General features: G+C 39.1%; 1 protein-coding gene across 23 annotated transcripts in view; it reads right to left on the bottom strand.

The window, feature by feature from the left end:
- Positions 1-23,758, bottom strand: part of FGGY (FGGY carbohydrate kinase domain containing) — a 439,267-nt gene that overhangs the window by 194,166 nt on the left and 221,343 nt on the right. For all 23 annotated transcript variants that reach the window (XR_008472954.2, XM_009001341.5, XM_002750883.5 and 20 more), the window contains one exon: positions 1,893-1,996. Coding sequence is in view for 22 of the 23 variants with exons in the window: in XM_009001341.5 (XP_008999589.2) it covers positions 1,893-1,996 (104 nt within the window). In the remaining variant the exon portion in view is untranslated. The remainder of the gene's footprint in view (positions 1-1,892; positions 1,997-23,758) is intronic.

Genomic DNA, 23,758 nt, shown 5'->3' with positions numbered 1-23,758 from the left:
TTTTTGAGACAGAGCTTTCACTCTTGTTACCCAGGCTGGAGTGCAATGACACAATCTCCGCTCACTGCAACCTCCGCCTCCAGGGTTCAAGCGATTCTCTTGCCTCAGCTGCCCAAGTAGCTTGGATTACAGGTGCCTCCCACCACGCCTGGCTAATGTTTTGTATTTGTAGTAGAGATGGGGTTTCACCATGTTAGCAAGGCTGGTCTTGAATTCTTGACCTCAGGTGATCCACCTGCCTCAGCCTCCCAACGTGCTGGGATTACAGGCATGAGTCACTGCACCCGGCCAAATATGCTGCAATTTTTAAACTTAGACAAGTTCCATTCAAGACTGCCTAGACCCCAGACAAACAGTCCAGTAGGAATGTCACCTCAAGAAGCTTCTGTCAGCCTTCACCCTCCCAGGCAGAGTCAGCCACTGTCTGTTTTCTGCTCAGTAAGGATAACTCCCCTAGTGATTAAGAGTGAGCCCTTGTGATGTGCTTACTGACCTAGGGATGGCATCCCTAGGTCACCATTCTTACTACTACTTATCACAGAACTCCAAGGGTGAAGGAGAGGATGACTGGGAGTGAGTTCCTAGTAATAGAATGCCAAATAGTAGAGGGTTTCCCATAAATTGTAGAAATTCAGGCTGGTTAATATTACCTCATTTAATCGTCACAGCACTGAGACAGATGCTGTCACTCTCTACATATTGCAGATGAGGAATCTGGGGCCCAGAGAGTTTAAGTAACTTGCCCAATGGCCCATAATTAGTAAACTGAGGAAGTGGGACTGGAAACTTGGGCTGGCTCCCCCGCTATACAACATGGGATGTCACGGGCAAGAACACCTCACAGAATACACTGGCACATGATGGATGCTTAGTATCATGAGTTCGATTTGTAGCTACATTCAGGGGCCTCGTATTATATCGTAATACCTGTTATGACTTCATCTCATCAATGGTAGGGTCCATGTCATTCTTATATCCACAGTTTAGCACAAGAGCATAAGTAAATAAATACATGTATTCGTACGCACTCAACCAAAATATCCGATGGTGAAAAAGTCTCAGAGATCCCTACAGTTGCAAAGCAGTTTCACATCCCATATAATTTCCTTTATAGCTGCTCTGATTCTGCCCTGGGCTGTATCTGCTCTAATCTCTGCTCATCTCCCTCTCCTCCCCCACTCTCCTCTCTATTTTACTCATCTGGGAAAATTCCAAAGAGTTGTCGATTTAAGTTTAACAGAGTAATGACTTTTAAATAAAAATATGGTAGAAATGGGTACTTATCGGAATGGAATGCTTTTAGACTCATGCATTTAAAGAAGATATAAATTTTAGGGCAGACACTAAATTTTAACTGCAATCTTAGAGAAAGCCTTTCCACTAATTCATGGAGAAAAATTAACAAAGTGAAAATTGCTTATCAGTGTTCTTTTGAAGTCATGATATGCAGGCTAATTCTATAGATCATTAGGACGCTCCCGGGGAGATAGATTTATATTGATTGAGAGAGAGTTCCATGGCCAAGGAAAACAGACACTCTTTGTGGAGAAGACCCCACTACCCATTAGGGACAAATCAGTCTGGAGGAGCTAGACTTTGCCACCTTGGGATCAGACGTCACCATTCATGCCTGGGCTCTCTGGCCAGCGTGATGTCAAAAAGAGCACTCAATCCTTGTCACGCTTATTAAGAATCTGGCCCCTACAAAAAGATCCAGCAAATGTAAGCAAGGGTGTTAGAGTGGGGAGCTGGGCTTCTGGCTAGACAAAGCACAAGCGGCAGGCAGGGAAGAGTGGAAAGAAGTGCAGAGGTAAAGAAGCCAGCACTCAGGGTCTCCTCCCAAGCTGCCTCCTGCTGTGTGGTGGCCTTCCCTTTGTGCTCAGTGGACTCACCCCCATGTGACAAGAAGACGTTCCACAGATGACAGCCAGCCGTGACGTCACTGGCTGCCCCTCACAGACGAGGCCGTGCCCTCTCACATCTGCCCCAATCACTCCTGTGAGAAAGGAAAACAAAACCAAATCCTCTTTAACACATAAAAAAGAGGGAGAGAAAGCGAAAAACAGTCATAAACAAATCTTCTTTTTAATAGTGAAACAACATGCAGGAAGAGTCCTGTGTGTCTGGCAGTCTCAAAGGGTGTATTTGCCTGCGTGGGAAAACTAAGAAACCTGCTCAGATTTTGCTTTGTTCTGATCAATGTATAGCACCCAATGTTATAATACTGACAGTAACTGTGATTGTCATAATAAAAGCAGCAGTTATCAGTTATTTTGTGCTCACTAAATGCCAGGCACTATACTACATATTTGCATACATGGTCTTATTTAACACCATCATAGGTATTATAAATGCTAGACATCAGAGGAGAAACTGAGGTCTGCAGAGTTTAAGTGACTTGCCCAAGGTCACACTGCTAGGAAGAAGCACAGCCAAATGGAATCTGGTTTAACATATCACATCTCAATCCCAAAGAAGCAACAGCAATGGAACTGTCTGATGACTGAATCTTTTTGGCATCCCTAGGTCACCATTTTTACTACTACTTATCGCAAAACTCCAAGTGTGAAGGAGAGGATGACTGAGAATGAGTTCCTAGTAACAGAATGCCAAATAGCAGAGGGTTTCCCATAAATGGTAGAAATTCAAGCTTCTTCCCCACGGGGCTCATATTCCTTGATACTTGCAGGGCAAGCGAAGTTACAAATGTGACAAGAGAGCTAGGAAGACTGTTTAGGGCCTGGAATTGTACTCGTTTTCTCAAATATCCAACAAGCCCCTTCTATGCACAAAATGCACTATACTAGGTGTGATGTGAAAGCCACAAACCAGACATGTAGAACTACAACACAAAGCTGGGGGTGGAAAGTGCTCAGGCAGGACACAGACACTGGGTCGCAGGAGAGAACAGCTCCTGCTGACCTCATCAGCTCCCACGCAATGCCACGTTTGCTGTCAATTTCTGATCTTCGATGCTTTTCCCCACATCAAGACCTTCATGCTTGTTCTTCCCTCTGCCTGGAATGCCATTTCCCCAACCTCTCTGTCAGGCCAACTCCTATTTAGAGGGCTTCCCTGATCCTCTAGGACAGGTGATTCTCCCTGTTAAATAGTCTCATGTACTGGACCTCCCTAGCACAAAAGACACTGGTAATTTCAAAACATCATACAATCATACATCCCATCTGCCTCCCTTCTATAATAAAAGTTGCTAGGAGCTGACACTGTCTTACTCTCATGCTTAGCCTAGGACCTACCACAGTTGCTAGCTCAAAGCAGGAAGTGAGAATATGAATGCTTGGGAATGCAAGGATGAAGAAGGCAAGCCCCTGCTTGGGAAAAACAGGAATGCTAAATGGAGCATTTCAATGCAGGGAAATCAGTATACCACAGGAAGGGCCATAAGGCCGGAAAACCTACCTATAGGGGCCCAAGGAAGTTCAGTCTATACTAAATTCTGCAGAACTCAGCCAGGTAAATGGCAGGGTGGGAGTGTCTCACCAGGCCACAAATTCCCAGATATTGAAGGCACTGCCTGCTCAGCAGCAGCCCTTTCTAGAAAGCAATGTGAGAAAAAGGGCAGAGACAAGCCTCTTACAGCTTTCAAGGGTTTTCCACTGCTTCTTCCAAATTCTACCTTCTGGGGCACAGCAACTTGTGAATGTCTGCTATTGTTCAGAGGTCCAGCAGCAGGGGGAAGTAAGACTCTTTCTGTGTTAGTTATCACAGTAGTTAGATATCAACAACTAGGTGATAGAGGTCTGAGACTTTCATCTGCAAGAATCCTTGGCCCATGTGTTTTCAGATCAAGTCCCCTGCTCTGCTCAGTATTGTGGGGCTGCCCCTGCAGGCAGCACTTCCCAGACTCAAATCAGCCAAGGTTGGCCCTGCTGGGACATCTGGGGCTGGAGGAAAGGGAAAGCAAGAGTCTACCTCCTTCTCTTCTGTCTCAGGCAGGAGCTGCTTCCCCTCCACCATTTGGGCTCTGGTGGCAGGGCTGCCATGGCTCCAGCATCTGCTGGTGCCCTTTGCCCTTAGACTGTGGGAACACCACCTCCCTCCTTAGTCCCTCCAGTCTGGGGATGGTAGCAGCTTCCACTTTACTGATCTCTGATTTGCTTCAAAGGGAATGTAGCCCTTCTCAGCTCCTCTGTCATCAGAGTCACCATTTTTTGAGTATCAAATTATCTGGTTTTTAAACATTTAGAGTGGTTTATGTCTGGCTGGGTGGATCTTGAGTGATACGATTCCCCGTTCAGGGTACAAAGTCTTTTGTACAGAAATAACCCTAGATATGAGCTCATTTTAACTGAGCTCTTTTTACATGCTCTTTCTATACATGTCCCATTTTATTCTTACAACAAGCTAATGTGATAGGTACTAGTATTATCCTCATTTGACCGATAAGAAAACCACAGCTTAGAAATGAGCAGTAACTTCACCAGGGTCACACAGCTCACAAGGAACAGGGCTGTGATTCACATTCAGGTAATCTGATTTCAAAGTGCTAGTTCTTTGCCACCAAAACTCAAGGGTTTTTCTCTAGGATAAAAATCCAATAGCCAGGCAGTCAATATTTACTTATCTATATATCTCAAAATAGTGGGATCTTAAATATATTGATTTTTCAGATCCATAATAGCAAAGAAGTTGGCCACTGCTGGTCCACAGTTTCATAAGCAAGTTCGAGGAGTTCCTGAGAAACACCAACATTTACTGGTTACATACACAAAAAATACAGGCAAAGTTAATGTTACAGAGTCACTCAATCCTTAAAAGGAATTAAAATGAAGGAAAAATACATTTGTAGGAAATATTTATTTGTTTCTTCTCGGGTTAGGAGATTCATTGCTGCTATATCTAGATTTAGAACTTGAGAACTAGTGTGCTATTATGAGAAAAGGATAAAATTGGGAGACAGAAGGACCTGCTATAAAATGAGGAAAGTAACAACATCAAATGGTTGCTTTGATACTGCAGAAACGCTTTAAAAATTTGATTAACGGTAGCTCTGTCAGCATCAGCACCACTCTCTCCATTATCTCCATCATCATCATCATCATCATCATCAACATCATCATCTGAATCCCCTCTCAAGAGACAATTGGATTCTTCCTTCTTTTCTAGTAAACATATCAGACATCAAAGATGGGCTGGATACTGTGCTAAGCTCTTTGAATGTTCTCTCATTTAATCATTGCAACATCCATAAAAGGTAATATTCTTTCTTCCTCTCAATAGATGCAGAAGCAGAAGAACAGTGTTCAGTTAACCTGCCCAAGGTCACACAGATTGAAGAAGCAGTGCCAGGGTTTGACCTTGTTCTGTCTGACTGCAAATCTTGGGTTCTTTCTACACTCCCTCACTTTATGATGTTATAATTGTCTCATATAATGAAAACATACTTGGAAGTGCTAGTTCATCATGAAACACAGTGAGAGCCATGGGCTAAGAGTTAGAAAAAATGACTATTCTGCCACAAATGGCCTAAAAGTTTGAACTGGTTCTCTTATCTCCACAATGAGAAAAGTGAACTACAAATGGAGGTCCTTCCTCAGCCATTCTCAGTATATACACAGTTCTTCTCCTAAAATATGAGGTAAGATGTCTCCTTATCTAAAATTATGTATATTGAGCAGTACTAGCCTGATTTCCCCTCAAGAGAAGTTCTCTATGCTCCGCCTAATGTCCACCCCAATTCAGCAGCCATGCATAGCTGATGTTCACTTCAAGACCACATGAATAGGAGAGCTGACATTTTTCCTCTGGCCACACAGTGCTTTGATGGGCTATTCCTGAGAAAAGAGGTTCAGAGACAAGCAGAGAAAAGGAACAAAAGGTGGGAGGAGCTGTCTTCTTTCTAGAGAAACATATTTTGCAATCCATAGAGGAATCACAGACTGCATCTGTATATCAGGAAACAATTCACAAGATGTGATTTTGACACAAGTGCAGCCCTCAGTACTACTGGGGCCCTTCATATGATGATATCAGTGTCAGTTTATTCTGCAATCCTTGAAATGTTTAAGGGGCAAAATTAGCAGGTCAAGAAATGGGCATAAAAAATAGTGACATTATTAACTGTGTTTTCCCTGAAACTTGCACAATGCTCAGCCGATGGTGGTGGCTCAATTAATATTTGTTGAATTAAAAAACAAATAGCAGAAAATCAGGCTTACTGACTCAATGAATTAAATGTCTGCCACCCCTCAATGCAACACATATAGTTCTTACCAAGCAATGTTTAAAAAGAATGTTAAAAAAAGGAACATTTAAAACTTCATGAACAGTTCTCTTATTTACTTTAATATGCTGTCTCCTCCTTTCCTCTCTCCCATTCATTCAACCAACAATATGTCCACCCAAGCATTGAGTACCTACTAAAATGATGTAAAATAAAAAAGACTCTGCAAATGTTATGATTAAGAGTACATTTTCCTATAATTTATCAAGCTACGGCAGTTTTGAAAGCTTACAGGGTTATATAGAAGAAAAACATCCTGAGTTCTCGCATTTGTGTTATAATTATCTCCCACTTTTATAGCCATATAAAGTACTTTATAGCTTGCAAAGTATCCTCAAACACTGTAACCTTCAATTAGTCTTTAGAAAATCCTGTGATATGATTTTATTTCCAGTTCACAGTTGAAGAAATTGAATTTCAGAAAGGTGAAGTAATTTAGTTGAGTTTATTTAGTGACTTAGAGGCAGAAGTTGGGCTCAGACTAGGATTTTCAGTCTCTGAGTCTGATGTGTTGGCATCTTGAAAAAGATTCTCTTAAAATAACAACCTTAGGCACCTTCTCTGAAGTCTCAAAAAGGATAAGAAGGGTTTTGAACATTACTTAAGACTATATCAATTTGAGACTCTTGATTCAGCCATTTGGATGAATGAACAGACTGATAAATCATATCCAATGAGTTTCTTGCCAAAGCTGGCTGGGAGGTTCCTGGAGAGGAAAGTCTCCAGAGAACGCTCTCAAAAGACCACCAGCTCCATGTATGTAAACTGACAACTGTATGCTCCTGGAAGAATCATATCAAAGACATGTTCTCTGCAGAGGACTAACACCATACTACATACAAATAGACACTGAATTCTATTATTTTGACTAACATTCATTTATGTTATACAGAATTCATTATATTGGGTTAGAATTATAGTGCAGTGCTTAAAAATAATAACTCATTCATCATGTGATTTTGGCTAAGTTTCTTATCTTTACATCTCAATTTCCACATCTCTACAATATGAACAGTATGTTCTTTACAGTATTATGATAAGAATGACATATGTTAATATATATGTAAAATGCCTACAACAGTGCCAATAAGAGCATTCTGTGATGATGGAAATGTTCTATATCTGCACTGTCCAATACAGTAGATACCAGACACATGTGGCAATTGAGGCCTGAAAATGTGGCTAGTACAACTGAGGACTAAATTGTTTATTCTATTCTAATTAATTCACATTTAAGTAGCAACATACAGCTAGTGGATATTATATTGAACAGTACAAATTAAAACCTGCCTAGTACCATATGAACCTTTGCTATTTTTACTATTTTTATTATTGTTATTGCTGCTTTTGTTACTTTACCTACTTCTTCAGAGTTGGACTTGAATCCCTCTTCATCCCCTTAGGCAAAAATGCCTGGATCCCTTAGAACTTCAATTTCCATAAAGGAAGAATTTAGATAGCAATATTTACCCACAAAGTTGCTGTGGGAGAATTAAGTGAGATTTAGGTGGAACACATCAGTATTCAATAAATGGGAACTGTTCCTTCCAGGACCTACAGAAGTGCCTGGTACAAGCAGGACTCCACATGGGTGGTTCCTTTTCTCCTTATTCCTGAATGTGCTTTGCTGGTCCTTGGCACTAAGCATTTTTAATTTGCTCGCTCTGCCTAGGATATACTTTTCCACCAATACACTTCATCCCATGACAATCCTAGGGAACAGGGACTCCATTCTGAAAACTCAGTTGCAGCATCAGAAACCTTTCCTGATCACATCTCCCCACATCCCCAAAACACCCCAGCCCAGCAGAACTGACCAAGCCTCCTTCCTTTGTACCTTATCTCCTGACCCTCTGTAGATTCTATCACTGTATCTGTAGTTTATGTGTTTGCACAGACAATATAAACAAATCCCTCTACTAAATGATGGGCAAACAGAGGCCAGGCCAAGTCTTCACACGGCAGTGGCTCACTATTTTTTTGTTGTTATCACTGATGAATGAATGAATGAATAAATAAATGTGTGTGGCAGAAGTCACATACTAGTAAAGCACAAGACATTTTGTAGTTAAAAATAGCACACTTATTCAAGGACAAAGGCTCTGTGTCTTAAATATGAATAAAGGTGAAAAATATTGATGGGTTTTGAGTGACAACTCATGGGTAATAATGTAATTACTGGAGCTTCACAACATACCTTGTCAAAAATCACTGGTAAAGACTAAAGGTTCTAAGATCCTTGATTATTGGGAGATTGCTTTGTGCTTGATACTTTGCAAATATTATATTTGATTCCCACAATGATTTTGCAAGGTATTTATTATCACATTGATATACAAATTGAGAAAAGGAGATGAAGTTTTTCAAGCAACTTCTACAAGGTTCCACACTGCTACATTGCAGGGGACCTGGGGGGTGGGACTATATCATACCCAGATCTACCTGACTCTAATTCTGTCTTATCTAACATTGTCTCATGGAGCCCACAGAAGCTAGTTCCTTTCTTTTCAACTACTTACAGGAACTCTAAGTATTACCAGACAATAGCATAGCTGAACTCAGATCTCTTAGAGGACTTACTGTCAAAATACCACTAAAGCAAACCCAAAGGGTTAACCTCAAGCTTAGCAAATGAAGGGGAGTAAAACAGTCAAAAGATAATCCCGATGTTTCATGAAGTATTGCTTTGACCTTGAAAGAAACATTGTCTAGAACTTACCCCAACTAAATCCTAAAGTAGGTTTACTTTAAAAAATAATCCTATGCTTTAAGTCAACAGAGAAATTTTACACACCTTGACATTGCCACCGCCCCCTCCCCCTCAACCCTCCCACCCTCTGCAGAGCAAGAAAGGTAATAGGGAAGGCCTTTGTCTACATGAGATGTAGACAGACATTTACTAGATATCTGAACTAGTTAGGGTGTAATGATTCAAAGCAAGGGCTCTGGAACTATACTGCTTGGTTTCAAGTCTGGCAAGTAAGTCAAATCACTTAAGCTTCCTAGTCTCAGTCTCCTGACCTATAAAATTGGAATGATGATAGAACGTAGCTTACAGGGCTATCATGAAGATTAACTGAGTGGAACAATGCCCGGGACACAGTTTACTCAATATAGTTTCACCATTATTGTTACTACTGACAACTTCCAATCTTCGGTGTTAATAGCAAGGCTTGGCTGACAGTTCATTTGCTTTCATCACAGTGTGTGCTTTGCAGAGTTATTTGGGTTTACTTAGATTGATTGGAACATCTGTTTTGTGTCCTTGACTACACAACTGATGACAAAATAATTGGGGCCCAGAGGAATAAGGAAAATGAGGTACCAGGTAGTAGGCAGAATCCAGGCTAGCATTTTAAACATTAAGAATAAACCAAAATCTGTTTATTTCACTAAAGCCACAATTATATGTAGCACCATGCATCTTGCAATTTAACTTGGGATGGCATTCATCATTTCTGTCTTCATGCCACACTCCTCCATGACTTACAGCAATCAGAAGCCAGTTCAAGAGGCTGGTTAGATTGGAAGGAGTGGAGAGAACAAAGAACAGACCCTCTGATAACTGGGTCTCAACTCCTCAGTTTCTCCCTTCTACCCAGAAAGATCAAATCTAAAAGGTAGGCTAATAGGTATGGCTTGGAAATCTGAGACTTTAGAGAAAACTAGAAAAATCTATAGTGAGGACAAAGCAAAAACTTGATTTCAGAAATTCCTTTCTTCCGAACCTCAACACAGCCTCTACATTACTTAGACGTTATCATCTGTGACTTCAGAAAAGACCATTTTTCATTCTTAGACATTAGGCACAGTAAAGTATCAGGTTGAAATCTAATCGAAACAGCCAAGTTAACTCATGAAAATTACTTTGCAAAAATTATAAACAGGAACAAAATTAAGAGAACTGGGCTAAGCACTGCAAATGTATCTTGTAGAATAAGTTCCTTAAATAGATCTAATACTGTGACTGTAAAGCACACAAATGCCTCCTGAAAATTTATAACTTTATTAATTCAACAGCTATTTACTGATCCCCAATTATAAGCTAGGAACTATGCTAGGTGCTGTAAATCTAAAGATGAAAGTTGTTTCCTTGTATTCTACAAGATTCCAGTCTAATAGTGGTAGAAAAATACACAGGCAGGCATTTATCAGACAATGTGGAGTGACCAGTGTGACTCAGATCTGAATAGGAAAGCACCATCCTTATATCTGGAGATGAAGAATCACAGGGATGAATCTGAACTAACAGGCTTTGCTACATTCCCCAATTTATTATCATTAAATCATGTCCTTCTTGCCCTGTCATATTTTTCCATGTCTGTCTACACTTCATCAAGCCTAACATAAAAATACTCAAGTTTAACTGTTCCTCTGGGTCTGCATTTCTGTATGATGGCTAGCATGTCACATAAAACATATTACATAAATGTGTATGCTTCTCTCTTGTTATTCTATCTTTTGTTAAAAGGGCCCCAGCTATGAACCTCAGATAAATAGAAGAAAAGATAACTCTCCTCCTCTACACTCTATTAAGTCCAGGGCCCAAGGAACCCCCCTTATCCTGGGGCAAACTGGAATAGTTGGTCACGATATGTGTAAGGCAAGAGGCTTGTGCTTGGGATATAGGCCCTACTTAATAAGTGTTAGCGGGAGAAAGCAGGACTAGGTTGCCTTCAGCAACCTTATCTTGCTCCTAGACAAATGGTCTCATTTATAAAATTATTCAAAGGCTCCTTGAAGGTAGAGAAAGTAATCAGCACCCCAGATAATCCCCTAAAAAACATAAAACGAACCAGTGAAATGCTTCAGGAAAACACCAGGAAAGAGATGGGAAGTAATAGGACAGGTTCTTTAGGACATTTGAAATAGAAGAAGCCTGAAATTTAAGGAAAGAAAAATCTTAATTAACAGGCTAGCTCTCTTCTCTCTCCAGCCTCTGATGCCAAACTCAGTACCACCTTACTTGATATGAGTTTCGGTTGCAACAGAAACTTCCAAAGGTTTTGTTGGGGTTAGTTGAACATTGACAGATTCTTCATAGCTTGGAATTAACTCTGAGAGCCAAAACCAGGCCAAGTTTCTATAAAGGCTAGGATTTTTCCTGGGGAGGGTCAGAGGGCTCTCCCACAACTACACTGATTAATTTATCCTTGACCCAAGCTTTGGACAGTAAGAGCAAAAAGACAAATAGATCCTGAAGTTGGATGTTGATTCTATTCCTTGCCTGTCACCACTATTCCTAGGAGACTGGAGATGGGAATGTAAGGTGAACCCCACCACTGGGTAAGTGTCAGGCCAACTCCTCGGAGATTTAAGTGATATGCAGAGCAGCTAGGGAGAAAAAACAAAGCAAAACAAAACCCTAACCAGGATAAAAAGCCCCAGGTTGTAGCACAATGAATGACATGTGGCTGACATAGTTTCAAAGAGAATAATGGCTTAGATAAGCAAATAGTGTAGACTATGAGAGTAAACATGAATTACAGAAAATCTCATGAGGTATGCACTGACATTTATCAAACCTGCAGTTGAAATGACATCTCTGCTTCTATTGAGGACAAGATTTAGCTCTCCGCTCCATCTCTGCACCTGCTCTTGACATCTGCCCACCTTCTCTGGATAGCAGCCCCAGCCAGGCTCTGCTCTCCTTTCTCTGTACCTATCCTAGGTGCCTTAGGGAACGGTTGTCTGTGAGGAAGGGCACTGGCTTTGAGGGAGACATTTCTAAATATCACCACTTATATGACCTCACACAAATGAGCTGAGTTACCTGGGCCTCTGATGATATCCCATCTCTAAAAGGAAATGATGATTTAAAAGTAAAAAAATCTCCAGGTGCAGTGGCTCGCGTCTGTAATCACAGCACTTTGGGAGGCTGAAATGGGCGGATCACCTGATGTTGGGAGTTCAAGACCAGCCTGACCAACATGGAGAAATCCCATCTCTTTAAGTACAAAATCAGCCAGGTGTCGGGGTGCATGACTGTAATCCCAACAACTTGGGAGGCTGAGGCAGGATAATCGCTTCAACCCAGGAGAAGGCAGTTGTGGTGAGCCAAGATCGCGTCATTGCATTCCAGCCTGGGCAACAAGAGCAAAATTCCATCTCAAATAAATAGTAATAATAATAAATAAATAAATAAATTTTGGCTTGAAAGAACAGTGCTGTCACATGTTCAGCCCTGATTAACAGTATCTCCTTCCTCTGTTTAGAATTATTCAATTCAGTAAACATTTACAGAGCACAACTTTACATCAGGCACTGTACTCAGCACTGCTGGGAAACTAAAACTTGAAAAAAAAAGTAATCCCTGTCCTCAAAGAGCTTATAATCTCCTGAGGAGCCAAGGACATGGCAAAGGCAGACTCACGGCTTCAACAGAGGACAAACAAGTCTTCTGGCAAGAAGTAGTAATTATTGCTGTATGGGCCTAAGAAGGCTTCTTTACTGAGACCCTCTTTCCTCTGAACTTACGATCAGAAGGATCTCCTCCACCCTGGCTGTGGCTGCTGACTCCCGGCCACAAAAATGGCTTAGCTGTTATCATCACCATTGGCTAGTAGTTGTATAGTATTTACCCATCTTAGGTGCTGTTTTGAGTGCTTTAGGTAAATTAACTTACTTAATTCTCTAAACAGCTATGATGCCCATTTTGGAGATAAAAACCTTAGACTCAGCATGTTCAGTAACTGACACATGATGACAGAGAAAGCAGGTGACAGCATGGAAAATATACTTAGGGAGCCTGGCTCCAGAAATCATACCTTTCTAACCATTATGCTGTTGAAATGGTATTATCTGCATCCCGTACATGGTTTCTGGTACACTCAAGTACACATTTCTGTTGGATATATTCTGCATATCCATATTATTTTTCATTTTCCTTCTGCTTTTTCTTTCAAATTCTGTATTTCAAAGGAAATAATTTAAAAAAAATTTTTTTTTTTTTTTTTTTTTTTGAGATAGAGTTTCACTCTTGTCACCCAGGCCAGAGTGCAATGGCACAATCTTGGCTCACTGCAACCTCCGCCTCCTGGGTTCAAGCAATTCTCCTGCCTCACTCTCCCAAGTAGCTGGGATTACAGGTGTGTGCCACCAAGCCTGGCTAATTTTTTATATTTTTAGTATAGAAAGGGTTTCACCATGTTGGCCTAGCTGGTCTCGCACTCCTAACCTCAGGTGATCCACCCACCTCAGCCTCCCAAAATTTTAGGATTACAGGTGTGAGCCACTGGGCTCAGCCTCAAGATTTTAAAAATAAAATTCAATCCACCATGTTGAAGTACCACTAGGCAAACCTGGAATATGTCCAATTAGTCCTGTTTTCTTGTGAGCTCTTTGGAAATGGTAACTCCCCAGACTCCCTTCAGCAATGGCTAGAGGTAGTAACTGGGCCAGACAAGATAGAGCAGCTACTTTCTTGCCAGGATTTCTAGCTCTGCACAGGCCTAGCAGCACGGCTGTGCTGTCGGAGGGCACTGTGCCCTCAAATTAGATGGTCCTTTTCATTGTCCATATCCTCCCTCCATTAGCTGTCTGCCTGCCAATCTACAGCTGAAATTCAGGCAGGCTGGCAGGTGTTCTTTCCTTCTCCTCCTTTCCACCCTCTTTTTATGGGGCTGTGTGGCCCAAGGCAGAGACAAAAAAGGCTCAGAATCCCTGGTTATATATACAAGAGAAACTCACTGTAATAACATTCCACGGAGAAAGTAATCACTGATGAACTAATTTCGGCTGAGGAAGTTGCAATCTTATCTAATACATTGTTTGAGAAAGGCTCACTGTTAAAGATACAAAAAAAAAAAAAACCCAACTTGTCATCACTATCACTAACATGGATTGTGCACTAAAAATGAGGATTCTTAACATAATTTCCCCTTTCTTGATTACTCATGATTATCAGTATAGCAAGTGGGAGTAGAATTTAACATTTATGAAGCACCTAATACAGGCAGGAAGTGTGTTGAGTTGGGAGTTGCTCCTGAGTGCTGACGAATAAAGTGACATATCCTGACTTCACTTCTAACAAAATCCTTCTCTATTTGCCTATTAATTACCAATCACCTCCTCCTCTCCATTCTTCACAGCCAGATTATTTCATACTCATGTCTGCATTCCCAGTGCCTAGCACGAGACTGCCTGAAGCTTTTGATATTTTTAATAAACTTTATCAATGAAGCATAATCTATATTATAAAGCTACAAAGTTTAAGTATAGAGTTTAGTGAATTCTTGCAAAGTAAACATACCTATCCAGATCAAGAAATAAACCCCTTCATGTCCTTTTCCAAATACTATGTCGTACCAGAGATAACCAGTGTCGAGATGTCTAGACCACAGGATTTGCTTAAACCATTCAGGGTATTTTCTTTGTGCCAGCTTCAGTCACCCATGTTTGTGAGATTCAACCACATTGCTGCATGTAGCAATACTTGGTACATTTTTGTTGCTGTATAATCCTCCACTCCATGAATATACCAAACATTGACTAATTCTACTATTGATGGGAACTGGGAGGTTTGTTTCCAGTTTTTGCCTACTGAAAATAATAATTTTATGTGTATTATTGCATATGTATTTTTTTCTGGTACACATTTCTCTTGGATATATGTCTAAGAATAGGATTGCTGAATCATAGCACATCAGGATACTGCCAAACTCTTTTCCAAAGTGTGGTCATACTTCCACAGCAATGCTTGGGCATTTTAAGTGTTTCATAACCCCATCAATGCTTGGCATTATCAATCTTTTTGATTTTAGCCAACCTGCTGGGTGTGTTGTGATATCATAGTATGGTTTTAATTTGGACTTTCCTAATGACTAATGAGGCTAGAAAACTTTTCATATCTTATTGTCTACTTGTATATCCTCTTTTCTGTAAAGCCACTCAAACATATATGCACACATTTATATACACACATATATGCACACACACACACATATATATACATAAATTTAACCATTTTTCTGTCAGCATGATTGTGCTTCTCTCATTAATGTGTAGAAATTCTTTATATACTCTGGATATATGTCTTTTGTTATATGCATTGAAACTATTTCCTTCCACTTTGTGGCTTGCATTCTCACTCTTAGTGGAATCTTTTGATGAAAAGAAGTTTCTTATTTTAACAAAGTCCCATTTACCAATCATTTTCTTTATGGTTGTACTTATATTAATGTCCTATTTAGGAAAATTGTCTGTCTCGAGATCATGAAGATCTTGTCTTTTAGGAACTTGATTTTTTTACATTTCATACTTAAGTCTCTAATCTATTTGGAATGTATTTGCATGTATGGTATCAGGAGAGGGGCCAAAATTCAATTTCTTCCATACTGATAGCCAATCAGCAGAGCACTATTTCACTGAAAAATACATTCTTTCCTTACAGCTCTGAAACACCACCTTTGCCACAAATTAACTGTCCATACATGTGTGAGTTTGCTTCTGGGCTCCTTAATCTGTTTTCCTCTGGTTTATCTGTCTGTTCTTGCTTCAGTACCAGTCTTCATTACTTTATAACAAGTTCTAATATCTGTCATTATGAAGTTCTCCCAACTTTGTTCTTTTTTAAGATTGTCTTGATTATTATTGATTGTTTCGTTGCAAGTTTTAGGATGACTACGAATTTCCATCCTCTCACACATAAATCTGTTAGAATTTTGAAGTGGAGTACACTGAATCTATAGAACAATCTGGAAGGAACTGTCACATTTATATTGTTTTCCAATCAATGAACATCATATATCCCTCCATTTATTTATGACTTCTTTAGTTTCTCTCAATGTTTTATAGCTTTCTGCATATGTATTACACATCTTTATTCCTAGGTCCTTAATATTTTTATTCTATTGTAAATCATGCTATTTAAAAAAAATTTTATTTTCTAAATGGTTGCTTCTGGACTACAGAAATAAAATTGAATTTTGTATTGACTTTCTGCAATAGCAACCTTGCTAAATTACTTAGTATTTTTAATATTTTATCTATGGATTCTCTTGATATTCTATATGTGTATAATTGGGTCATCTATGATGTTAGCTTTATTTCTTTCTACTTCTTATATTTTCAATTTATTTTTCTTGACCTGCTGTATGGGGTAGGCTCTGTGGAATAAAAGTGGTAAGAGTTGGAACATTTTTTATATTTTTTATATTTCACCGTTAAGTATGGTATTCGCATTAGATTTTTTCTTTATTGATATTCTTAATCAAAATAAGTTCCTTTCTACCCCTAGTTTGCCACAATTTAAAAAAAATCATGAATATGTGCTAAATTGTATCAAAAGCACTTTTAAACAACTGTTAATATAATGTATTTATTCTCTTGTATCCTTTTAATATGGAATTGAATTAATTGAATATTCAAAAGTTAAAATAATTCATTTGAGTTCTTTTACAAGTTTTGAGAAAGTTTTGGCCAATATCTCTTCAAATATAGCTTCTATATATTATTTATTATCTTTCTTCTCTCATTCTTGGACTCTACATCTCAGTTATACCTCTTTACCATGCTCCATATAGCTCAGATTTGTTTGTGTATTTCATGTATTTTCCATCCTTCTGTATATTAGCTGTAGTATGGCTAGTTTTTTCAGATCTGTGTTTCAGTTCTCTAATTCTCTCTTCAATTATATTGCATGCTGTTGACTTTATTCCATCTATTCAGTTCTTAATCTCAATTATTAGTTCCACTTTTATAATTCCCATTTCTTTTCCTATTTCCTAGGTTTCTGCTAAAATCTCCATCTTCTCCTATAATTTCTTGATCATATTAATCACAGATATGTTAGAGTTCAAGTCAAATACCACCAGCATATGGATTTTCTGTGGGTTTGTGATTTTTGAAATTGTTCATATTTTACATGCTTATTTTCTATTGAATGCAGACATTACATATGAAACCTTTTTGGTATAACTTGAGCTTCTGATTTTGTTACCTACCTCTAGGAATGATATAACTTTGCTTCTTGAAGTTAGCTCAAGTAGGGCTAATCTGAATTTAATCAGATGGTGATTTAATTCAAAGCTGGGCTTTGGCCTTTGTAAAGCTTCTCTATTTTTAGTTTACGCTCATTTTCAGGGTCCCAACTAACACCTAGAGAATTTATTAGTATTCTCTCTCTTTTTAATGATGCTCAAACTCAAATATTTATACTTCCAGCCTGCAGACTTCCCAACTGGTGTTTAGCTTCTTGGCCTCTGAGTTGCAGATTTCGACTCAGCAAATGCTCAGAGTGTATTAAAAAATGGTAAAAATGTTGAGTCCAAATCTCAGCAAATCAGCAAATGCTCAGCATGTAAAAGGGCAGAAATGTTGAACCCAGCTCTCTAGTCTTCTCTTTTGATTTTGGCCTCTCAAGTCTTTTAGTAGCTCTCTGGTGCCCTCATACAGGTTTGTTAGTGAGTTATATATTTGGGTACATTTAATTTTCTCCAGCTTTTTGTTTTTGGAGACCAAGAGTATACTCCATTGTTGCAAGAAAAAAATTCAATAAATGGCAAGTGAATAAATTAATGAATTAAATACTGTCTATTTGTGATCACATTTATTCCAACACCACCATTTCAATTGCTATTGAAGTTTTGGCATATAAAAGCAGATATAATAGAAGAAAAAGCATGAATTTGATCTTCTCACCTATATAAAAAAGTGAGGTTTAAAGAAGTGACTTGTAGAAGTTATGTAATTGGTAAGGGCAGATTTGAAACTTACACTCAATCCTTCCTGACCCATAGACTCTGCTTATTTCTGTTAAACAGTGCCATGCCAAGCAACAGTGCACTCTTGCTTCAGAGAGCTATATATGTTGCATTTTCTGCCCATGCATTAGAGGATCCTATCACTGTTCATCAGCTTATGTTTAATTTTCTAATGCCCCCTCCTGTTCCATTGATACTGCCTTGGTACTGCGATGGCTCCGGCCTTCAAGATCTCTTATAACAGTGCCGTCTTCTGATCCATTAACCTCACCGCCTCCAAAGTCTCTGTTTACAAGCTAGTACCTTAAGGATAAAAAATTCCAAACTCTTTTAAATGATGTTCAAGGCCCTCAGAAACTTTATCCTCATATATATCTCTCACACTTCCATCTCAGCATACTCTGCACTACAGTATACTCAGTATTCTGCAGTCAAAGGGGTACCCTCATGCTTCTGAATCTTAGGGCATACTACCTCCCTCTGCTTCCCTCTCCTTCTCACCTTCCTCCTAGCCTGGCCATCTTGTCCATCTGATAATTTCCTGTTTCTCCATCCTATTCATCTTTAAGTGTCAAGCCAAGATCACTTTTAGGGGAAGGGGATGAAATTTTACTAACCTGCTCAGGCAAAGTGAGTTTGCCAAACTCACTCCTCTAATAGCCCAAACATGCTTTTGTCAGACACTTCCCACATCATACTAGGATGGCTTACTTGTCTGTTTCTACAATTAGAATGGGAGCTCTTTGAGGACAGAGATTAAAATGTGTTCATATTTATATGTTTGGGGCCTAGCACAGCACCTGACATGAAAGGAAGATATGCCACCTGTTGGTCGCAGCTAGGAGAAAAAAAATATTTTTGCATAGTCAGCTATTAATGATTAAAACTACAACATATTTTATCTATAATTCTAAGTCAGCAGTGCTAGGTGACAGCCAGAGAATAATCCTTGTACTTGCCTAGTGTGTGGACTCTGTGGCAAGTGTTTTCTCAGCTTTGGGAGGTCTTTTGCTTTGCTTACTTAACTTCAGGATTTATTGCTCTACTTTAAATGAATGAGTATACTCCATTAAATGGATATCTCCATTAAAGACAATAGATTTAAATGAATACCCAATTTATAGACTGGATGAATTACTCTGACTGCCTTGAAGTTAACAAGTTATTATTATCTCCTAACAAATATGAGACAAAATCCATTTCAAATTAAAAAGGAAAAATATTTTTATACATTTAATTTAGTAATAGCTAGGCAAATAAAAAGTACTAGGAGAATATAAAGAACATCAAAAATTTTAAATAACTCTTGCCTAATGCGTGGATTTGTTTTAAAAAGCTGTCAAACTCCCTGTCTTCTTTTCAAGGCCCACTGCCACAACCCTATTTCAGGAAATCACTTTGCCTTTTCCCCCAACTAGTGCATATGAAATTATATAAAGCCCTGCTTAAAATGAATCTCTGGCTTAAGATCACCTTCAATGGCTTCCCAATGACTCCAGGGAGAGAGAGGAAGCACAAACTTTAAAATGGTACTCAAGAGGGGACAGACTCCCAATCTATCTCCACCTATTTGATCATTACATCCTCTTATTCCAGGAATCCCTTAGAAATATCATAGGTTTCAGCCAAACCGAAAGGCTTACCATTCCACGACCTCACTTCAGTGCCTTCACTTATGTTATGCTCTCCTTCCAGAATACTCTATGTTTCATTGCTGCCAATGGAGAATATACTGATTATCCCAGATTCCTTCAAAGGCTATCCCTTCCCACTTCCCTGACGGACCATGATAGCTAATCTCAGGGGGTTCTCATTGCCAGTTGTGTGACATTGAACAAGCTGCTAGAGCAATATGAAGATTATACATGCACACTCTCCAGCATATTTCTATCATGAAGGTCCCTCAGTAAATATTAGTATTTTTGTCTTTTCTTTGCCTGTTTCAACTGAAATTGATTTCTCCCTTTTTAAAAGTCCTACAGAACTCAATCCATTTGTCTCTATTTCTTTGTATCACTGTATTTGCCACAGTAACTAGTCTATGAATATGTGCATGAATGAATACACGCATGAACAAATGGATTTGCTTAGCATGTTAAGCAAATCCATTTGTTCATGCGTGCATTCATTCATGCACATATTCATTCATTTACTGAGCTAAGAGCTACAGAGACGAAGATAACCAGATTTCATTGCTCGTAGTCTAAGTGGGGGAAGACAGCTATATAATCATCTATTTAGGTGTTTAAATGTTATTGTCTATGTTTCACATTCAATGATAGATATGCATAGGGGAAATAATTAGGCCATATGCATTGAATGAGAGCTATAATGATACACCATAGTAAAGCAAATAGTATATGAATTCCTTTGAAAAGCCACATTGCTGGGCATGTTTAATATATTTCACAAAATCCAATTGCATGGGTTTTTCTTTACAACTTTCAGCTGTGAGAGGTCACAATCCAGAAGGCATATAAAGTTTTCATTCATATTATTGATACCGGTAGGTGACTCCTGTCTCAGGGTTTCATGGTGATGAGTCACAAGGCTGATACACATTTAATTCTCGAAGCTAAATTCAGCCCAGGAACCTGTAACAATACAGATCGACAGCTTCACACATTCTCTTTCAACAAAATAGAAAAGACTTAGCTTTCCCTGGAACTCAGCATTTGATTAAAAGATGATCCATGTCTTCTGGTTTTAGAACATTAAAAGAAAATCATCTATAGCTAACTTTAACGCTGGCTTGGGTGAAGCTATATAATGGTGAGAGAGAGAGTTGGGGCCAGGTAGACCAAGGTTCTCTCTGTTCAACCACACTAGCCACCTGAGTCTAAGTGAGTCTTCTTCCTCACTTTAAACGGAGGGGTTGAGAATGTGCACAGCCATAAAAGTTGTTGTCCATATTAAGTGGCATCTAGGTTAAAAGGTACTATCCAACTCATAGGAGGGTAACACACTGGAAAAACTTTTTATTGTTCTGCTTTTGAAACACAAAAATAAAATGCAGTCTTTCAATTAGCCTGGATTCAACTTTGCTCTTTCTAGATTATGTACAGACAATTTTTGATAGTAACCAACACGGTTTTAGTCTGCCCCTCTTGCTATCTTTTAAGGTACCACTGGTGAAGTTAATCAGGCTCACGTGTGGACTGGAAACAGTGCAGATATTTAGGCCCCAGTTAAAGCCACTGATCAGAATGAGTCGTGGTGGTGGTGGGGACCAGCCGTCTTCATTTTAACTAGTTCCATGAGTGACTATGCACATGCAAGTTTGAAAACTGCTAGAAGAAGTAATAAGAATGGAAATCAGATTATTAAAAAAACCTATAAGTCATTCTAAGTTTAAATTGAAATACCTTTTTTATTTGGTTATCTGTATTATGAATTCAATTTATTATGGATGATTGGAAGTAATCAAAATAACCTATTTTCTCATATTGCCCCTTCACATATTTTGCATTCTCTGTCTCCAGTAAACAGTAATTTCTAACTAAAACGGGAACAAAGGGAAGTCATGTAGGGTAATTTGTCACCACCACCAACAAAATAAAGATGGGAACATTTATACATGTGAGCACAGAAATCCTACAGGCTCTAAAAGAACACTGACCAACTCAAACTGCAGTGAATATGAGCAAACTTTGTAGATTTACTGTTTGGATTTGAAGACTGGAAAAGAGACAATGAGGTAAAGAGAAAGGGGCAGAGATAAAATTCCTCTCACAAAAGACACTGGCAGAAACAGGAGTGGGTACGAGAGAGTGAAATCAGCACTGCCCACCCTTAGGCCTGGCAGATGAGAAACAGTGATCGTGAAATACTGAAGGTAGAGATCCAGGAATACACAGTTTCCTGTCCAACCATGACTCTGCAGGGTAAGTGCGGTTGCAAAGATAAAGTGCTAGGCACGAGCAGGGAGTGAATAATTTCAGAATCCTCCCCAGAGCCTGGCAAAATAAATATCTGCTTAATTTCACTTAAGTAAGCTTTTGGGCTAAGCTTAAAATGAGATGGTATCTTTTTTAATGGAAAATCATCCATTAGTATTAAAAATTGTAACTACACTAACAAGGCACTTGCTTGATAATGTAGAACATTCCACGTATTTTTCACATCAAAATCAGTGCTGAGAAAGCTATTTGAGTAGATAGGTTTGCTCCAAATTAATTTTAGCATCCAATCTCTTTGGCTTGGAATTTAAGGCCTTTTACATTCAAACTTCCAACCAGGAGTAGCTAGTACTTGTTGAGTGGTCACAATGTGTCAGGAGGAGGCATCTATACAATAACCATATGAGGCACTATTCCCATTCCCATCTTCAGAAGGGAAATCTGAGGTACAGAGCAGGTAAGCACTTCACTAGTAACCGGCGAAACAGGGATTTGAACCCAGGCAGCCTGATTCCAGTCAGTGTGCGACACAAGCTCCGTCTTCCCGGCTGCCTCTCACTGCTCCTCTCCTACATTCGAATGGCAAGTTGGCCACACCAAAATGCTCCTTGATTATGCAGGGCATTTTCACATCTCTGGGCCTCTGCACATTCTACTCCTGCTTCTTAAAAGGCTTATCCAAGTTTTCACCCCCTAGGAGTTTTCATCTCCTAACTCGTCCTGGCAGAGCTGGCCGATCCATTCCTTATACTCTTATAACACTTTTCTCACCACCTGGAAAAGCAGTATGTAAGCTGTCTTAGGATTTTTCTGAATACAGATCTCCCTTTTCCAAGACCAGCTGCTGAATTCTCTAGAGAGGAACTGGGTCATCTTCATCCTGGTATCCAAAGTGCCCAGCACATGTTTGAGGCAAAGTATGTGCTCAATATATATTTGCTGATTGAAAAAAAATCTCTGCCTTGCTTTTTATGCAATGAAGTATTTCGTCTCTTCATTAAGGTATGTTTCCTCAAATGTCCCATTCTAGAGTGAACTTTTGTGATCTGTGTATACCGGCAGCACCTCCAAGAACTTTCCATCACTTTAATCAGGACTATTCTTCATAACACTCAGCAGTACCCTATGCAGACACATGCATGCATATTCACTTACATATACACAAATACCTATATATGGACACATGCATATACACACACGAACATTAGAATATACACACATACACATAAACAGACACATCACATATACACATACACATCAGACACACATATAAATGTACCCATAAACAGACATACACATGGGGCATGCAAACATGTGCATGCAAAATATATACACATCCACAGACATTCACAGACACATGCATGGATGCATATGCACAACAAATATGTACAGATATACACATGTAATACATATACATGCAAAATATCATGTTCATGCATAAACACATGCATATGAAGACACATAAATATGCACGCATATATACAGAGACACACAGTTATGCACACATACCATACACATATGTATACTTACATATACATATAAATATAAATATATATGTTTAAATGGGAGTTGATGAACTTCCCCAGTAGGAGAGAAGTTCTATAAGAGAAGGAGCTTGGCTTTGTTTACCACTATATCTAACATGCCTATAACAATGCCTGATACACAGAAGGAAGACGACATCTATCTGTAAATGAAGAAATAAATCTTTGCTTTTCTCTTGCCCACTGCTACTATTCATAATGTAAGTCTACTGCAATCACATTAATCATAGCTAAACACACACACAGTATAGCCAGACATTATTCAAAGTGCTCTACAGATAATACGGTATGCTACAGTAATAAAGCTCATTTATTACTATGCAACAGGTATTATTATTCCCATTTCTCAGATGGGGAAACTGAAGCATG

Source organism: Callithrix jacchus, chromosome 7 (genome assembly GCF_049354715.1).
Source record: "Callithrix jacchus isolate 240 chromosome 7, calJac240_pri, whole genome shotgun sequence".
Lineage (NCBI taxonomy): Eukaryota > Metazoa > Chordata > Mammalia > Primates > Cebidae > Callithrix > Callithrix jacchus.
Note: the sequence above shows the minus strand (reverse complement) of the source record. Positions and strands in the feature narration are given on the sequence as shown.